The sequence below is a fragment of the Epinephelus moara genome, chromosome 12, assembly GCF_006386435.1.
Source record: "Epinephelus moara isolate mb chromosome 12, YSFRI_EMoa_1.0, whole genome shotgun sequence".
In the NCBI taxonomy this organism is placed as follows: Eukaryota; Metazoa; Chordata; class Actinopteri; order Perciformes; family Serranidae; genus Epinephelus; species Epinephelus moara.
In genome coordinates this window covers 32963326-32981093 of record NC_065517.1, presented here as the reverse complement: position 1 = coordinate 32981093, position 17768 = coordinate 32963326, and the positions used below count along the sequence as shown (strand labels likewise).

The 17768-nt window shown below is 40.1% G+C and overlaps 2 protein-coding genes across 2 annotated transcripts in view; both read left to right on the top strand.

Annotated features, from left to right (window-relative positions):
• Positions 1–1520: 1520 nt before the first annotated feature.
• Positions 1521–13449, top strand: il20ra (interleukin 20 receptor, alpha). The gene is made up of 7 exons (XM_050058336.1): positions 1521–1815; positions 2795–2918; positions 4793–5001; positions 5138–5313; positions 5398–5542; positions 7506–7642; positions 8650–13449. Exons 1-7 carry the CDS (start codon positions 1767–1769, stop codon positions 9763–9765), a joined length of 1956 nt encoding a protein of 651 aa, XP_049914293.1. The 5' UTR covers positions 1521–1766; the 3' UTR covers positions 9766–13449.
• Positions 13450–15770: 2321 nt separating this feature from the next.
• The window catches only part of ehd3 (EH-domain containing 3), a 28559-nt gene continuing 26561 nt past the window's right edge, over positions 15771–17768 (top strand). Inside the window, exon 1 of the mRNA XM_050058337.1 lies at positions 15771–17014. Within this exon, the coding sequence (XP_049914294.1) occupies positions 16788–17014 (227 nt within the window). The 5' untranslated portion in view covers positions 15771–16787. The remainder of the gene's footprint in view (positions 17015–17768) is intronic.

Below are 17768 nucleotides of genomic sequence, written 5' to 3'. Positions count from 1 at the left end.
GCAAAAATGAGACGAGCCTTAATGTTCTTTTTGCTTAGCAATGGTTTTCGTCTTGAAACTCTGCCATGCAGGCCATTTTTGCCCAGTCTCTTTCTTATGGTGGAGTCATGAACACTGACCTTAACTGAGGCAAGTGATGCCTGCAGTTCTTTAGATGTTGTTGTGGGGTCTTTTCTCACCTCTTGGATGAGTTGTCGCTGCGCTCTTAGGGTAATTTTGGTCGGCCGGCCACTCCTGGGAAAGTTCACCACTGTTCCGTGTTTTCACCATTTGTAGATAATGGCTCTCACTGTGGTTCGCTGGAGTCTCAAAGCTTTAGAAATGGCTTTATAACCTTTTCCAGACTGATAGATTTCAGTTACTTTTTTTCTCATTTGTTGCTGAATTTCTTTGGATCTCAGCATGATGTCTGTAGCTTTTGAGGATCTTTTGGTCTACTTCACTTTGTCAGGTAGGTCCTATTTAAGTGATTTCTAGATTGGGAACAGGTGTGCAGTAATCAGGCCTGGGTGTGGCTACAGAAATTGAACTCAGGTGTGATCAACCACAGTTATGTTTTAACAGGAGCTGGGGGGAAAACACTTTTTCACACAGGGCCATGTAGCTTTGGATTTTTTTCTTCCTCATTAATAAAACCCTTCATTTAAAAACTGTATTTTGTGTTTACTTGTGTTATCTTTGACTAATGTTTAAATTTTGTTTGATCTGAAACATTTAAGTGTGGAAAACATGCAACAAAGTAAGAAATCAGGAAGGGGGCAAACACTTTTTCCACACCACTGTATATTTTAAACTAAGATTCGATTATGTTTTTTGGTTGTTTTTTTGGGGGGGTTTTTTGCACATGCATGGCACAATGTGTCCAAGGATCATTGGAAATTTGAAAATCCAACAAATAATTTCTCATTTTTATTTTTTATTTCTAAGGCTATGACAAATGGTGTAATTTTGGCAATTTTGAAAAAAATATGCGGTAAAATCAATAGAAACATTTAAAATTGTATGCCCCTCCCCTTAAGCTAAAAACAAAAAACAAAACACCATCCCCAACACAATAATACAATAAAAAATGTTTGACATGCATCCCCCTTTATGCACCACTCCTTCGCCCCTCATAAATAACGAACACTCCCTAAAAGCTCAAGGTGAGATAAACGTGTCTACACTGAATAAAAATAACGAGGAATGGGAGTAAAAATCCGTAATAATCACACATTGATTATAATTCAATAATAATCTAACAATATAGGGGTCATTTTACTTGATGAGATTTGGTGATGTACCTTAAGTAGCCTAAGTATATTTTGTAATGCGTGATTTTAATTGAGAGTTTTGTTCGTTTTATACACAGTGTTGTCTTTATTACAGAATTAGATTACACTCTACAGCAGCGGGAGCAGGGTTTAGTAATATCTCGTAACACACACACACACCTGCGCAGGTGTAATGTGCACAAACAAGTGAGGTCACATTCCTTCCTCTTACACGGAAACCTGTCGCAAGGGGCTGTTTACTTTAAAGTCGTCTCGGCTTTACCGCTCCTCTGTCACTGATAGCAACCACTCCGACTCTCGTTTATTTCCTCCTCCAGCATGAGTGTCCTTAACAGGTGATTTATTTTAATCGTGCGGTGAAACATCGGCCCGTTGACAGGTGATCTGTCCGAGGAGGTGACGGAGCCAGCGGAGCCCAAAGGCCGGTGCCGGAGGGTCGGAGATGTTGGTGTTTCATGTGAACTTGTGAAAACATGAGCGCTCCGTACAGATATGTGGACCGTGGTGTTGTTTCTGAACCTGTTGGCTCTACACTGCACAGGTAGGACTGCATTCAACTAACATGACGAGTACTTTTCTTTCTTACTTTATTAATTATTTACCAATCCCCATGACTACAAGTAACAGCTAACGTTATATGAGCTGTGTACTAAACTATTATAAAGTTACTTTTTAGGCTTTTAATAGGACACAAGTTGAGATATTGTGCAGATTCATTACATCAGAGACTGATTTGAATCTAACTGTGGAGCAGATCTGATTTACTCGACTCTCTTTTTGTCCAGGTAGTTTTATGGTGTTTACCTAAATTAAATAGGCTATGAAACTGTTTCATCATTACAACCTGCTTCATGCAAATATTATCAGCAAACACGTGCATTTATTGTGTTTTATGCACCTGTGCTGGAAAGGTGTTGTTGCATGCTTTACACATAAGTCATTTATTCATGTAAAGTAAACATAAAGTCTCAAACAGTAAGTGTTACTATGCACACAGTTGTAAAGGCTATGATTAACTTCTCCTGTACTGTTTGTGTGCGTGTGTGTCACGGCCTCTGTAAAGTATGACCAATAATGGGTCACATGGGTGTGTACTGTATATGGCATTAAAGAATGTAGTTTGGCATTTAAGTTCAATTTATTCAGATGTCTGTAACCTACAAAACTGGTTCTCAGGATGAAACCAGATTTCATCAGTGTGTGACCCATGCACACCTTTTTATAATATGTTATGTACATAGAGAAGTTAAATCAATTCAGATACTCTGGTTGTATTTTATTGTGTTTTATGAGCAGCCACCTGTAGAACAGCGGCACAACAATGTGAGGGCTTAACAGGTACTTTTGTGGTGCTGTAAAATACAAGAGGAAGATTAAGAGTCAGTCAACAACAGAGCCAAAAAATCTGCTCCAAAACAACACTGCACTACATGAGCAGAAACTGGTTAAAGAAAATGTAGTAACAAACATGACTTCATATTTAATGAGCCATTTGTCATTCTCGTTCTCTTTCCCCTCAGTCTCCTCCTCTCCTCCCAGCCCCATCAATGTGATCTTCACCTCAGTCAACCTGAGGAATATGTTGCAATGGCTTCCAGGAAACGACACACCGAATGACACACACTATACAGTGCAGTATGCCATGTAAGTAAAGATTTTAAATTTTAGATTTAAAAAAGAGAACAATCAAATTTGTTTGCTCAACTTAAGTGGTCCCGGGAGCAAAGTAATTGGCCTCAAGCTGAAAATACTTAAAGGTCCAGTGTGTAAGATTCAGGGGATTTTAGTGGCATATAGGGGTCAGGATTGCAGAATGCAACCAGCTGAAACTTCTCCCAGTTAAAACCTCCTCAGTGTTCCTTGTTCAGGAAGTTTTTACCACGAGCCGAATTATTTGCAGAGGTCTCCTCCTGCAAAACAAACACACCCAGTGATTTAAGCAGGTAAAAACACTGAATAAATCAGATTCATGTTGCAAATCAGTGTTTCTCCAACACTGTTTGGCATGACAGAGACAGGCTGTTAGCCATCTGCTACTATGCGCTCACCTTTTTTCTCTGATAACATAAGATCCAGACGTTCAGGACAGTTTTAACCAGGAGCTGAATTATTCACAGAGGTCTCCTCCTCTCCAAAAGCAACAGACCAGGTGATTTAAACCGATAAAAACACTGGATAAAGCAAGTGTTTATGATGCTGTTGTCGTGGAGGGGCCAATGTGAAAATGTAAATGGCCCTATCTAGAGCCAGTGTTTGGTTTGGAAACATGGTGATGTGCATAGATGAGGATCTGCTCCCTATCTAGACATAGACGGCTCATTCTAACGTAACGATTTTTATTTTCAGGTGATTATACACTAAAGGAACTGTAAGAGACAATTTTCCTTGTGCTTGCTTTTGTTTGTCTTCCTGTAATACCACCTGTGAACACTGTCACATACAAATTGGGCATTATTTAGGTGGGCAGGGAAATGCAGCCAGGTGTGTTGCATGCCTGGGAAGCACACAGTTTCTAGACCGTGGTCACGGCATCAGGGAAGAAGATAGTGAAGCGGTAAACAATGCGATTTAGCGACCTAACTCTGCTTGACGGTCTCTGGATACAAGTTGTGTTGAATGTAAGTAATAAAAGCACGAAAAGCAAGAGAGACATGTGGACTCAATAAATGAGCGGAACAGCTGATGCATACAGCATGCGCAAATTAGATCCCATTGACAAGCAACAACGTAGTGACCTACTGGAAAGCCACTATAGTTCTTTCTTTTTAGGTGCATTGGTTCTGTTACTACCTTGGACTTTACTTGGGATGCGTTCAGCCCTGACAAAACGTAGCAAAACATTTATTCAAACAAAAATGTTGGTGCGTTGAACACCCTGTTGTGTTACGTAAGTGCACTGCCTTTCGTACGGTGGGGTTTAATTCATTTCAATTCAAATGGCTTTACTTGCATGGTTGCTGTTGATTAGGCAACACCCACCAAATGAGAAAAAACATACCTCGAATCCCATTTCCCAGCACACCGTTTAAAAGAAACTTGTCATTGGACCTGGAAACCTTAGCAAAACTGTGCACGCTGTTTTGAGAGTAAAGGCGCCCCTGGTTGAAGCTGAGGTTAATGTAGTTATATAAGCTTTTCTTCTGCAAGTCTCAAAGGAACTTAGAAACAACAAGAAGCCGAGAAAAGAGAAGAATGCAGACACAAAAGAAAAACGTAACTAGATCTAACGTACAGCTTGTGTGAGCTGAAGTTTTGTGCTTAAGGGGAAGCTGCACAACAAAAGGAGTGTGTTTTGAGCTCACTCCCTTCATTTCTACTGTCCCAGTTTGTGGTCTCGTCTGGGTTTCCACCCTGTTGAGGTCACCTATAGTTAACCCCACCTGTGTATACTGTTTGTGGTATTGCCAGAATATTCACTGAAGAAGGGCGTCTTGCCCGAAACATCCATCTGGCAATATTAAAAAGTCAAACTGGAGTGCTGTCCGCGTCTTCACTTTTTTCTCGTCTGTGTTTCCCAGCTACGGGGACAGTGTTGAGGACAGCAAAGGAAGACGGGTGCAGTGGAGGCCGGTGCGGCGGTGTACAGAAATAGTGCGGAGCTGGTGTGATCTGAGCAATGAGACATGGGATCTGGAGCATGGATACTATGCCAGGGTGCGTGCTGTGAGCCGGAGAGCGTCATCCAAATGGGCCTTGACAGGGAGGAGATTCGATCCAAAGATAGACAGTAAGTTGAAGTGACATTCTGAGACGTTAATACGAACAGACACGCACGGAGGACGGCTGATACCTTTGGTGACATAGACGATATTTCAACTCTAAGTATTTAAAATCTACCTAACATATTTTGTATATCTGTATAGCGAGTTTTGGTCCTCCGCTGGTTTCTGTGGAACTAGAGGAAAACAACGCCATCATCACTCTGAAAGGTCCAATGAGATATCCGCCTAATAACCACACCAAAGCAGTTTCCATGGCAACAGTTTACCCCCAGATGACTTACAACCTCTCCATCTACAATACCGGTCAAGGCCAGACGGTGAGTATATTTAAAAGTTCTGGCACTGTCCCATCAAGTTCTCCTATAGCACTAATTAATCTAAATGTGTTTATTTTTTTGTAGCACCATTTCCCAGTGGTCTCCAGTTCATACAAATATCGCCTGATGGACTACAACACAAAGTACTGCTTCTCTGCCAAGACAAGTTTTGTCTCCATGCCTGCCATATGCCAGCCCTCAGGATGGCAGTGCATAATGACGCCTGAAGGTACAACCACACTGTGTGTATAAGAGAATATTTTGTTCCATGTTTGACAGGTAGAACAGAATGTGACCAAACATGATACAGACGAGAGAAGAGAGACTGATGTTTGTGCTTGAGACGTCTTCTATTAGTGAATACCTTTAAGCATATGTACTGTATGTATGTATTAAAAGGAAAAAAATCTTTTGAAGTGGGGTTGTATGAGGTAATTATCCATTGTCAGTGTATTTAATACAGTAGATATCAGTTGGCACGCCCCCACTTTGGAGAAGCAGGTAAGAGTGCCATCACATAAGCTAAACAATGTACTGCTTTGAGAGGGGTCAGCAATAAAACATATTTTAGTTACCTTAAAAAAACAGTATCAGTTGTTTAAGTGTATGCTATACACTCACCGGAGATCTGGTGACTGTGGAGGCCATTGGAGACTCATTGTCATGTTCCAGAAGCCAGTTTGAGATGATTTGAGCTTTGTGACATGATGCGTTATCCTGCTGGAAGTAGCCATCAGAAGATGGGTACACTGTGGTCATAAAGGGATGGACACGGTCAGCAACAATACTCAGTTAGGCTGTGTTGTTTAAACCATGCTCAGTTGGTACTAAGGGGCCCAAAGTGTGCCAAGCAGCATCACCAGCAGCCTGAACCGTTGATACAAGGCAGGATGGATCCATGCTTTCATGTTGTTTACACCAAATTCTGACCCTACCATCTGAATGTTGCATCAGAAATCCAGAGTCATCAGACCAGGCAACGTTTTTCCAATCTTCTATTGTCCAGTTTTGGTGAGCCTGTGTGAACTGTAGCCTCAGTTTCCTGTTGTTAGCTGACAGGAGTGGCACCTGGTGTGGTCTTCTGCTGCTGTAGCCCATCTGCTTCAAGGTTGGACGTGTTGTTGCTTCAGAGATGGTCTTCTGCAGACCTTGGTTGTAACCAGTGGTTATTTGAGTTACTGTTGCCTTTCTATCATCTTGAACCAGTCTGGCCATTCTCCTCTGACCTCTGGCATCAACACTGGATATTTTCTCTTGCTGGGACCATCCTCTGTAAACCCTAGAGATGGTTGTGTGTGAAAATCCCCGTAAATACTCAAACCAGCCCGTCTGGCATCAACAACCATGCCACGTTCAAAGTCACTTAAATCACCTTGCTTCCCCATTCTGATGCTCAGTTTGAACTTCACCAGGTCGTCTTGACCATGTCTACATGCCTACATGTATTGAGTTGCTGCCATGTGATTGGTTGATTTGCTATTTGCGTTAACAGGCAGCTGAACAGGTGTACCTAATTAAGTGGATGGTGAGTTATTTAGAATATGTTCACAGCTTTACCTTACCACACACAGTGATTTCCAATGAAGAACTGAAGCCATTATATCAATGCCCTCAAAGCCACCAGACTCTACTGAGAAAAACAGTAATATAACATCACTGAAAACAGGAGCTGCTGGTCTGCCACTGCCTCAATGGATTTGTTTATGTAATTGTGCAACTTTGGTGTTTAAAAAGGTTCATTCTGATTCACCAGAGTTACACAATAGCACAAACACACTAACTGATCAAGGAAGCAGTTGACCAGCAGCTCCCTTGTTAAGCGTCTGAGTCTGGTGGCTTTGACAAAACCATAGATAGGGAACTAAAGCCGTTAATGGCCTCCTCGTTGGTAGGGGCTGCCTGTGTCAAGGTAAAGCAGTGAAAATATTTTAAATATAGTGTACACTTTATGTATTATTGATCTTTTTTTAGGTGTGACTGTTTTAGGTGGCTAAAATATGTTTTGCTGGTGACCCATCTAAAGCAGTACATTGCTTAGCTTCCGTGTCGGCACTTCTGGTTGCTTTTCCAAATTAGGGGTGCACCGACCGTCATCAACTGTCAGTAACATAAGCTACATAAGTACCTAATACAAACCCACTTCAAAAAATCCGGACTATCCCTTTAATGTTTTCACCCTTGTCTCCCTCTAGACCCTTTGATTGGCCAGCTGCGGTGGGTGATTGTGGGAATTGTTGTTCCAGCTGTGTGCATCTGTGTGCTGGTGGTGGTTGGATACCTTCTCTATCGCTACCTGTCGGGGAAAGGACAGAAGAGCCCATATATACTGGTAATGCAAACACACACATACACACTTAAAACACACACCAGCAACTGAACTACTTTTTGTCCTTAATGTTGTGAAAACATTATAATTTTGAGCATTTGTTTTTGTTTATTTGTTTGTTTTTGGGTTGTCCATCTGATCATTCTATTCTTGTGAACACGCTATCTCTAGAACACCTTGAAGGAGTTACCTCAGATCTGGTACATGAACTGATTAGAATTTGGTGGTCAAACATCAAGGTCACTGTGACCTCACAAAACATGTTTTTGGCCATAACTCAAGAATTCATACACTAATTATGACCAAATTTCACACAAATGTCCAATAGGATAAAATTATGACATTTTATGTCTAAAAGGTCAAAGGTCAACTTCACTGTGACATCATATTGTTCTGCAAAAAAAACACTTTCCTAGCCCTTACTCAACGTCACATCTCAGGAACAGAGGGGGAGACATTTGGTCAGATACTGAACTGGTGACACTAATCTTGGGTGTCCACCTTGAAGCTGTGCTGATTGTATAGATCTCCTGTGCTGCTGGGGGGGGAAGATGTGTGTGAAGCATCCATGTTTTCAGACATGGATGTGAACTGTAAGTGTAACTTCACTGGTTCACGGAGGCATACAACCACAGCAGTAATTGTAGTTTTTCTTTACAGTAAATTCAAGTATTTAAAATGGGGCTCAGGCCCAAAACTGCTTGTGTGTTTCACTGGTTTGGCATCTGGTTGGGTTTGGACACAAACTATGTGTGTTCATGTAGGGTCAGGCCTGATTTTTTTGACTACATCGAAGTTCTAATCATTGCGCACAGGGAGGCTTGGAAGTGTATTCTCGATTTTGGGGGGGAACAGTCCATTTTGTTTGAGTGACTAATTGGTATGTGATAATTAAATAACAGTTTTGACTATTGTATGGCATCTCAAAATGTCATAAGTTTACTTAAAAATTGTTTCAAAAGTTAATGGTCAATCTTCTAATAGTACGATCATTTTCCTTCAACCTCCAGGACCCGCCTGCTTTTCATCCTCCCCCTCTGACATTCCCACCTGAGAAACCCAACCTCATCCTCATCACCATCATCAAAGAGCTGCCACCAGAAAGCAGCATATCAGTCCCTGCATGTGCCAAGCGGCCACGACACTGTGCACTATCCCCACCAGGATACGCCTCCCAGAGGCCTGAAACACCACCAGCCCCAGAGGAACCCTGGGATAATTTGTCCGTCGACTATGGGTTTGTTGGCGTTGGTCCTAAAATGGAAATCAGCCGAGAAAATGGGAATAATCTGAAAGGTGAACACAAGAAATGCGCAGGAGAAAATTCAGAGAAGAAAGACTGGAAAGTTGAAGACAGCCTATTCCCCGGACACACACAGACAGAGACGAGCACACTTTTGCAAGCACATGCATGGTCGCAGCCGGCGTTACCACCATTACTGTCTTTTCAGGGAGCACCTCCGTTAGAGGTGGACGGAGAGGAGGAGGAGGAAAGAGAGTTTACAGGTTTATTTCTAAACACAACCCCACAAACTGGCCTCTTCCGCATTCCTTTAAATCTACAAACAAATGAGGAAGGAGTGGAGGAAGAGATGGATGCAGAGGTGAGAGTGAGAACAGATGGAGAGATAGATGGAGGTGTGGAGGAAAGAAATGGGAGTGAAGCACTACCCCTTCTTTCTGCTTATGCCTGTCAGAATATCACAAACATGGCTTCCTCCTACGCTGGCCAATCAGCTTCTTTACCCAATGACTATGGTGCTGTGAAACTGGCTACAGCACAAGAAATAGAGCAAGATGATAACGAGGAAGAGGAGGGACCTATTTGTGTTGATTGGGATCCCCAGACCGGGAAACTAGTGTTGCCAGAGATGGCGGAGTACAGCAAGAGGGACGGTTTGGTTAGGTTGATGCAGGCAGAGAAAGGGAGGGAGAACAGGATGGAAGGAGAGGAGGAGGAGGAGAATTCGATGAAGGGCAAGCTGAGGCTGGAAAATGTGTTTGTAAGACAAGGGTCCGAGGAGAAGGCAGAGGCAGAGAGAGCGAAGGAGAGAGGTGGGGGAACAGGGTTGGAGGCGGATGATTTGTTTACTAGATGGAACTTGGTAATCTCGATGGACGAGTAGATGATATTCATCAACATATTTACCCCGTTATTACAAAAAAGCTCTTCCTCTGCACTTAAAATGTCCACTTAAATTTAACATGAAATGAAAGTATCATTATACAAAATCTAATTTCAAGGAGCACTTAGTACTGTAATCAGAGTATTTTTATACCTGTGAATAGTGCTGCTTTATTAATATTATCAGAACTAACCAATGTGAATGCTTATGAAGAAATCACACTGTGATCAAATCTGAAGGAAATTATCTGTGCTCACCTTGATTCTGATCAAAATTTAGTACACTAATCAATATCTTCTGTATATATTTGTGCTTGATATGAAGTCAACATTCTTAGAGATAACCAGAGACAGGGGAATCGAGTCACATGACTTGAGACTTGAGATTTGCTCGACCAACATTGATAAAACATTTGACGTTTACTTTGACTTGGTATTCATGACTTGAGACTTTTTTAATTAAATATTTGCATTTTTGTAGATATTGAGTAGTTACATTTTGTTTTTGAAACATGATTGAGTGATTTCTAGTGCAATGTGCGCAAACCTAGCAATCTACTAAGACGTGGCAGACCAGCAGAGGCCAACACACAGGGCGACTATCATGGAGGGCGCTAGTCAAAAATGAATTGGGATATAAAGGCCTAGACACACCAAACTGACATCAAAGAACTAGTGGTGACGAAAGCCAAGTGTTGCGTCCCCTAACGTTACCTGTCTCAGCCAAAAAGTTGCACCTGAACACATCACAAAGACTACAGCCAATGGCCAACTAGCAGGTACGTTGTACACTTGTGAGAGATGACTCTGCACACCAGCAGGCAATGGTAGTCTGTGTTCGTCATTCAAAATGGGAAACCAGGAGACCAACAGGACAGATTTAAGATGCTAGTTAGCAAGTTAGCACATTAACAACACAATCTAATGTTGAAAGAACAGAGCATATTTACTGTGTGCTAGTAAACGATAAGACAAACAATTACAAACTGTTTCTGCTAAAGAGCTCAGTGGCTAAAAAAAAAAAAATCTTACAAGGTTGTTTCTATTTCATTCAACATGTTGAATTGGCTAAAAAAAATTGACAAGTGGCAACAGCGCAGGACACACCGCAAAAACAGACAGATGCTCACCAACGGCTCAACACTGACTACCAGCCAATCATTGGCTTGATGTGTCAGGGCCATAAGAATTCAAATATTATGTTGTAGATGACAGTAGTAAAAAGGTAAGAAAGCTTTTTCGCTAACTTATTAGCTTATTGACTGGTCAGACATTAGCTAGAAGTCTAACATTTGACCAGATAATTAGAGTCTTATATGACTTGACTTGTCCTTGCCTGACTTGACTTGCTTGATTCTTACCACAGTAATTTAGGACTTGCTTGAGACTTCAAGGTTAAGACTTGAGACTTGCTTGTGACCTGTACATATGTGGCTTACTCAGATAATTGTCATCCTGTGGCAAAGTATTCTTCCTGATTAAACACTGTGTGATACAAATGTAAACCATGTACACCATGGTCAACTCTCATCAGATCTCAGCTCAACAAAGATTAATCTTCCAAAACCATCGTCAAAAAATAAATTACAGATTTTTTTGTGGATAGACAGCAAAGTCTTTGTGAGTTCCAGTGACTAAGTGGTAGAACAAAAACCCTGATAAACGAATCTCACTTTAATGTAGTACTGGTCGATATGTAGAAAATAAAATTTCAAAATGTTTTTGACCATATATCTCAATATTGATATTTCGACAATATTGACTATTGGTACTCTCACAGAACACAATACATTTTTTGATAAATAATCATCAGTAATGTGATTATCTGTCTTTTGTCAGGTTTACATATTTCAGAAACTTCCATCCTATTGAGTCAAGTAATTCTAACATAAACCAAAAAGATACTATTCATGTAATTTAATCAAATAAACTGAGATGAAGAGACTATGAGAATTTATGTAACTATTTAGCATAGAATTAACCTTATTTACTTTAATAAATTTTATGTAATAACGTTCATAAATTCTGTGTATTTCAAATTTGTTGATGAACATCAAAATATCTGAAGCACACAGAAATTATTAACAGTAATTATATAAACTGTTTTACGGTAAATAAAATAAATTCTATGAGATATGGTTACATAATCTCATAGTCTATTCATCTCAGTTTTAATTAATTTAATTATATAAAAGGTATTCTTTGGTATATTTTAGACTTAGTTGTCTCAGTTAGATGGAAATTTTTGTATGTAATTGAATATGTAAACCGGACAAAATAGACCAAATCATTTACTTGAGTGTAGACTTACTAGAACAGTCTAGTGAGTTCATTAAATTACATCCCCTTACTGTAACGAAGCCTTTAAAACCAAGAAAAGACGACACTTCTATTATGATATCCAACACTGAGACGACATCTAGTCTCATATGATGATACTGATATAATATTGATATACTACCCAGCCCTACTTTGGTGTTTCCTTTCCCTTAGCAGTATGTTTTGATACTCTCTGTGACAACAGTTAACTGTTGATCTTCTATAATTGTACATGTTCATGTTTACTTGATAATGCTGTCTAGCGGAGGTAGTTGTGGGTTGCAGGTTTTTTATGGCTCTACTTTGTTCCTGTTTTAGTTCCAGGTGAAGCACTAACCCGTTCTCATTGAAACACCTTGGGACGGTATATGTTTACTGAATGTTTGTGGTAAATTGGGCTGAATCATGATGTAAGTAATTCCCCATTTTCTCGGTCAGTGATTGCAGAATCACTGTAATACAAATCCACCAATGCTGAATATATTATATGAAGGAAATACTGTTGTTCTGATTAATAAGATGTGTATCTTTGTGATGAAAATGTTCATATATGATGAAGTCAAAAGCACTTAACTCTTTTTTCTTTTTCTACCTAACACAGAGATTTTATAAATAACGAAGCTGCCTGACCCACAGTACGTGTCTATCATATCTGTGCTTTTTTTTACTAAGAAAATCAACATTAATTTGCAATCATCTTCTTTCTTTTCAGCATATCAGAGCATTATCTTTGTTTTATTTCTGTAAGCTACATGTTCTTGCTTGTTTCGAGCTGAGAGGTTTAGATGCTCGTCTTATTTTATGCTGTCTCTTCTAGAAGTTATGTGACTGACACTTCTGCATTCCTTTAACACAAGCTTTGTTATTCAGAGGTACACCATGTCGATCATGTTTCATCACGTAATAATGGAGAAAATCAATTGTCAGTGTTGTCCCTCGTTCTTATCTCTCTGTTTGTTGTTCTACCCGCATTAATGTATAAACACTCTAAATTGTACATGAAGGACGCTTTGATTTTAATCGTCTTCACAACGCAGTTACGGGCACTGTGCTCTGTCATGGTGTAATCTGGGGAATTACTGCAGTTAATTATCATAAAATCTCTTCCTGTTAACTGGCAAGTACCCAAAGGTATGGGGGAGCTATGAAACTCCAAAGATGCATTTAGTTTCAGTTTTATGTATTTACACAACTCAGGTTATCTGCAATGTGAAGATAAGTTTGATGATGTGCATGAAGTTGAACCCATTTTAAATGGTTTTACTCTGGGAGAGAAGTCAGAGATATTTTTGTTATAGTTCTATACGTTGCAAGACAGAAATGTTGTATATTCAAACAAACGACAATAAAGTGAACTTTGTGACTTTTTTCCTTTTCTCACCAAAGGTTTGTACTGTGCTTACCAGCTTTAACAGGAGCTACAGCTTCAAAACATTCATATATTTGAGGAAATGTATACAGCACTAGGTTAAACTTTAACTTTCATTCCTGACACCTGCTTCTACGAGAGGCAACAAAAGGGTGAACAGAGACATCTGCTGGTCAAAGTTTAAACAGCTATCATTATATTTTCCGTAAAGGCAAGTGCAAGGACGCTTCTTTTCACATCAAAATTCATTCAATACTGACTGCCTCAGAGTAATTGTTATCACTGCTATAGAGATCAACACTATAAAAGCAAAGTCCTGCATGAAAATCTTACTTAAGTAAAAGTCTGCAAGTATTTTATACTCAAAGTTTTAGAAGTAAAAGTACTTGTTATGCTTAAAAATACCCCTGTGAGTATTATATGATATGTAAAATGTCACATTAATTCATCTTTAACAATAACACATTCATGTTTAAGTAGCATTTTACTGTTGTAGCAAGCCGAGGTTAAACTTGTGCTACCCACATTATAAACTGATGAGTGGTTCATCTAAATGCATGACATTTTTACGCTATATTCGCCATGTAAAACCCTGATCTTAAACTAGTAATTTTAACTTTAATGTAGTGTTTCCATTTTGTGCAAAATTTACTTCAAATTTACTCAATTTTAGTGACAATTGTGGTACTTTTACTCTACTGCATTTACGTATAAGTAGGCTACTTAAGAACTTGAGTAAATGTGGGCCACTTCTTACTTTAACAATATAACGGTGTAGAAATACTCTGTTACAAGTAATGCATTCAAAGTTTTACTCAAAGAAAAATACAAAAGTTCACTAATTAGTTTTCTGTAACCGCTTGGAGCCTATCCCAGCTGACACTGGGCGAGACGTGGGGTACACCCTGGACAGGTCACCAGACTATCACAGGGCTGACACATAGAGACAGACAACCATTCACACTCACATTCACACCTACGGACAATTTAGAGTCACCAATTAACCTGCATGTCTTTGGACTGTGGGAGGAAGCTGGAGTACCTGGAGGAAACCCACGCTGACACGGAGAGAACATGCAAACTCCACACAGGATGGCTAAATTGTCTCTGAAATTGAGTAAATTTGGTGTGTCAGTGGCTTGGTGGATAGAGCAGGCGCCCCATGTACAAGGCTGTTGCTGCAGCGGCCTGGGTTTGACTCCAGCCTGTGGCCCTTTGCTGCATGTCACTACCTCTCTCTCTCCCCCCTTCAGGCTTGACTGTCCTATCAATTAAAGGCTAAAATGCCCCCAAAAAATATTCTAAAAAGAAATTGAGTAAATTTGGAGTAAATTTTGCACAAAATGGAAACACTTAACACTTAACTAAAGTATAAGTGCTACTTTCCACCACTGACAAGCGGCAACAAGTAGGCTAAAAGTACTGCATTCAAAATTAAAGTACAGTAAAGTACAAAAGTTTTAGAATGAAAATACACTTAAAGTACCAAAAGTATAAGTACTCATTCAGAATGTTTCCTTTCAGAATATGAAAAAATCTGATTATATATATTGGTGCATTATTATGATTATTATTTATTTTACTTTTTTTTGTTTAATTTATTTTTGTTTATTTATTTATTTTGTAGGCTTATATCGGGTCCCATGTCAGGAAATGTTATGTAAAAAATAAAAACATAAAATAAAATAAAATAAATTGTGCATTTATATGTCAGTGTCACTTTCATGTTACAGCTGGTAAAAGTGGGCTAATTTTCCATTTTATTCTTTAATTGTATATTTTATAATTACTGCTGTCACTAATCTCAATCCACAAAGTGACTGATATCTACAACAGTCAAATAAATGTAGTGGAGTTAAAAGTAGGCTACAGTACATCCCTCAAAGATGTAGTGTAGTGGGGTACAAGTATACAGTAGCATAAAACATAAGTATTCAAGTAACGTTAAAGTACAAGTACCTAAAAATTGTATTCAAGTGCAGTAGTAAATGTAGGCTACCTGCTAATGACGAGGTGTCTGTGAACTGCCATTTTGGGTCAGTTATTCAAGTTTGGGGGAAATGCTCGAAAAAGTAAAGTTCATTGACTTGCAGTTATGTCATATTGTTTTAATATATAAAATATATATGTATGACAAACCGTTGGACTGTTGATAAACGTTGAAACCCGTTATTAACCGTTAGGTGTCGCGCTGTCGTCTAACGGCTGCTCCTCCATCTCTCCTCTACCATCATGGCGTCTTCCTGCTCTGCTTCAGCTCCAGCATCACTGGGCGGGACCTCGGTGGGTCGGGCTGCCAGGCGTTGGGCACTTCCGCCGGGGTCGGGTTTCCTTCAACTCGGCATTTAAATTGAGCTGCAGGACATCAGCTGCTGCTACACTCAGCGCCGCGCTGTGACAGAAAATAACCGCTAGCTAAACAGGCTACTCTTATTTTTTAAAACCGAAACGACAGAAATAATTTCAGCTCCGGAGGAGATCCGGGTAGTTTGGTGGGCAGAGGAGCGGGAGCGGGTGAACAATAACGGGGGTCGATCTGTGACAGCGGCTCGGTGCATCATTTTTGGGATTCCTCCGCTAGCTGCTGGACGAAACTGAATAGCGGTAACGTGACGTTGTGCATGAGCGGAATGATTTAGGCTTTTTCTGGGTAGTGTTTGTTTACCGAAATAGACTGGTAAACAACAACAAACTCATTGAAAGCTGTGTTTTTGTGGCCCTGGAGCACAAGTGGCCTGGACTGGGGAGGACCGATGGACTCGATGATGAGAGTGCATTTGAAGGGTCAGGTTTAATTTCTGATATAAAACAACAATTTGGATTTTAATATTGTTGTAGATATTAATGGACTCAAAATAACCAACTGTGCTGAATATAAGAAACTAAACCTTAATATTATTAACAGCAACAGTCACCACCCATCAGTGTGGAAGGACAGACTGACTTCATTTCATCTGCATATATTATCTTGAGACTGATTTAAGATAAAACAAAACTTTTAAGGAGATTTGATCTGTTTTTGAGAATATTTCCAGTAAAACATAACCTGTAGAAAACAATACAGATTATTTTTAGAGCGTATATGTCACCAACTGTCATTTTTGTTTGGATTTAAAGGTGGATCTGAAGTTATTTGTTTGTTCCAGCTTATCTGACTTTTTAATAGTTTTAATTTGGAGCTCTTCCCATTGTATATGTAAAGAAATCTCAAGGACATACCAAATTCACAGACCTTTCAGGATAGCTCAATAACCTGTCAGTAAAGTGACAAACAGCATCTCCGACCAGTTACACCCATCAGAGGCTTCACTAGTCCTAACAAGCAACCAACAGCCATGTTCAGCTGGCTTGGAACCGACGACCGGAGGAAGAAGGAGCCAGAGGTCTTTCAGACCGTCAGTGACGGACTGAAGAAGCTCTACAAAACCAAACTCCTGCCGCTGGAGGAGAGCTACAAGTTCCACGAGTTCCACTCCCCGGCTCTGGAGGATGCAGACTTTGACAACAAGCCCATGGTCCTACTGGTGGGACAGTACTCCACTGGCAAGACGAGCTTCATACGGTGAGAACACATACACATATATGAAGAGGTTCATATGGAAAGGGGAGTCACATGCAACACATGAGGCCACCAGAAAGATAGACAGGGAGAGGATGACACACCCAAACTGACTTTACACTCTCTGAGCTGCACCAGTTAGGCAGTTTGTTATGAAGAGAGAGGAAGAAGAGCTCATGGGATAGTAAACCATCAGCAATATGGAAAAAAAGGGAGGATAACCAAACAAATACACCCACAGCCTAACTGCAGGAAGCCACACCTCTACAAGCTTTACTGAATCCATAAAATGTTTATATGACAGCCAACATAACACACACACCCACACACTGCCTGGCACTGCAGTCCTCCCTGATGTGTGTGTGTGTGTGTGTGTGTATCTATGTTTTCTGTGTGTGTATGGATGATAAGACACATCAGGGTTTGTAATAAGGACCTACTAGCTCATAAAACCTCATCTGGTGGAGATAAGAATTAGCCTTTAATGCTTGAAGGGACAGTTCACCCCTCAATCTAAAATATACATTTTTCCTCCCACCTGTAGCTCTTTTTATTAATCTAGATTGTTTTGGTGTGAGTTGCTGAGAATTGGAAATATTGACCGTAGAGATATCTGCCTTCTCTCTAATATAATGGAACTAGATGGCACTCAGCTTGTGGTGCTCAAAGCGCCCAAAAAACCCACTTAAAAACCTCAACAATGAGCGCAGGCATCAGTGATGTCACAAGCCCTGTCTGGGGTAACCCTCAGGTGGTG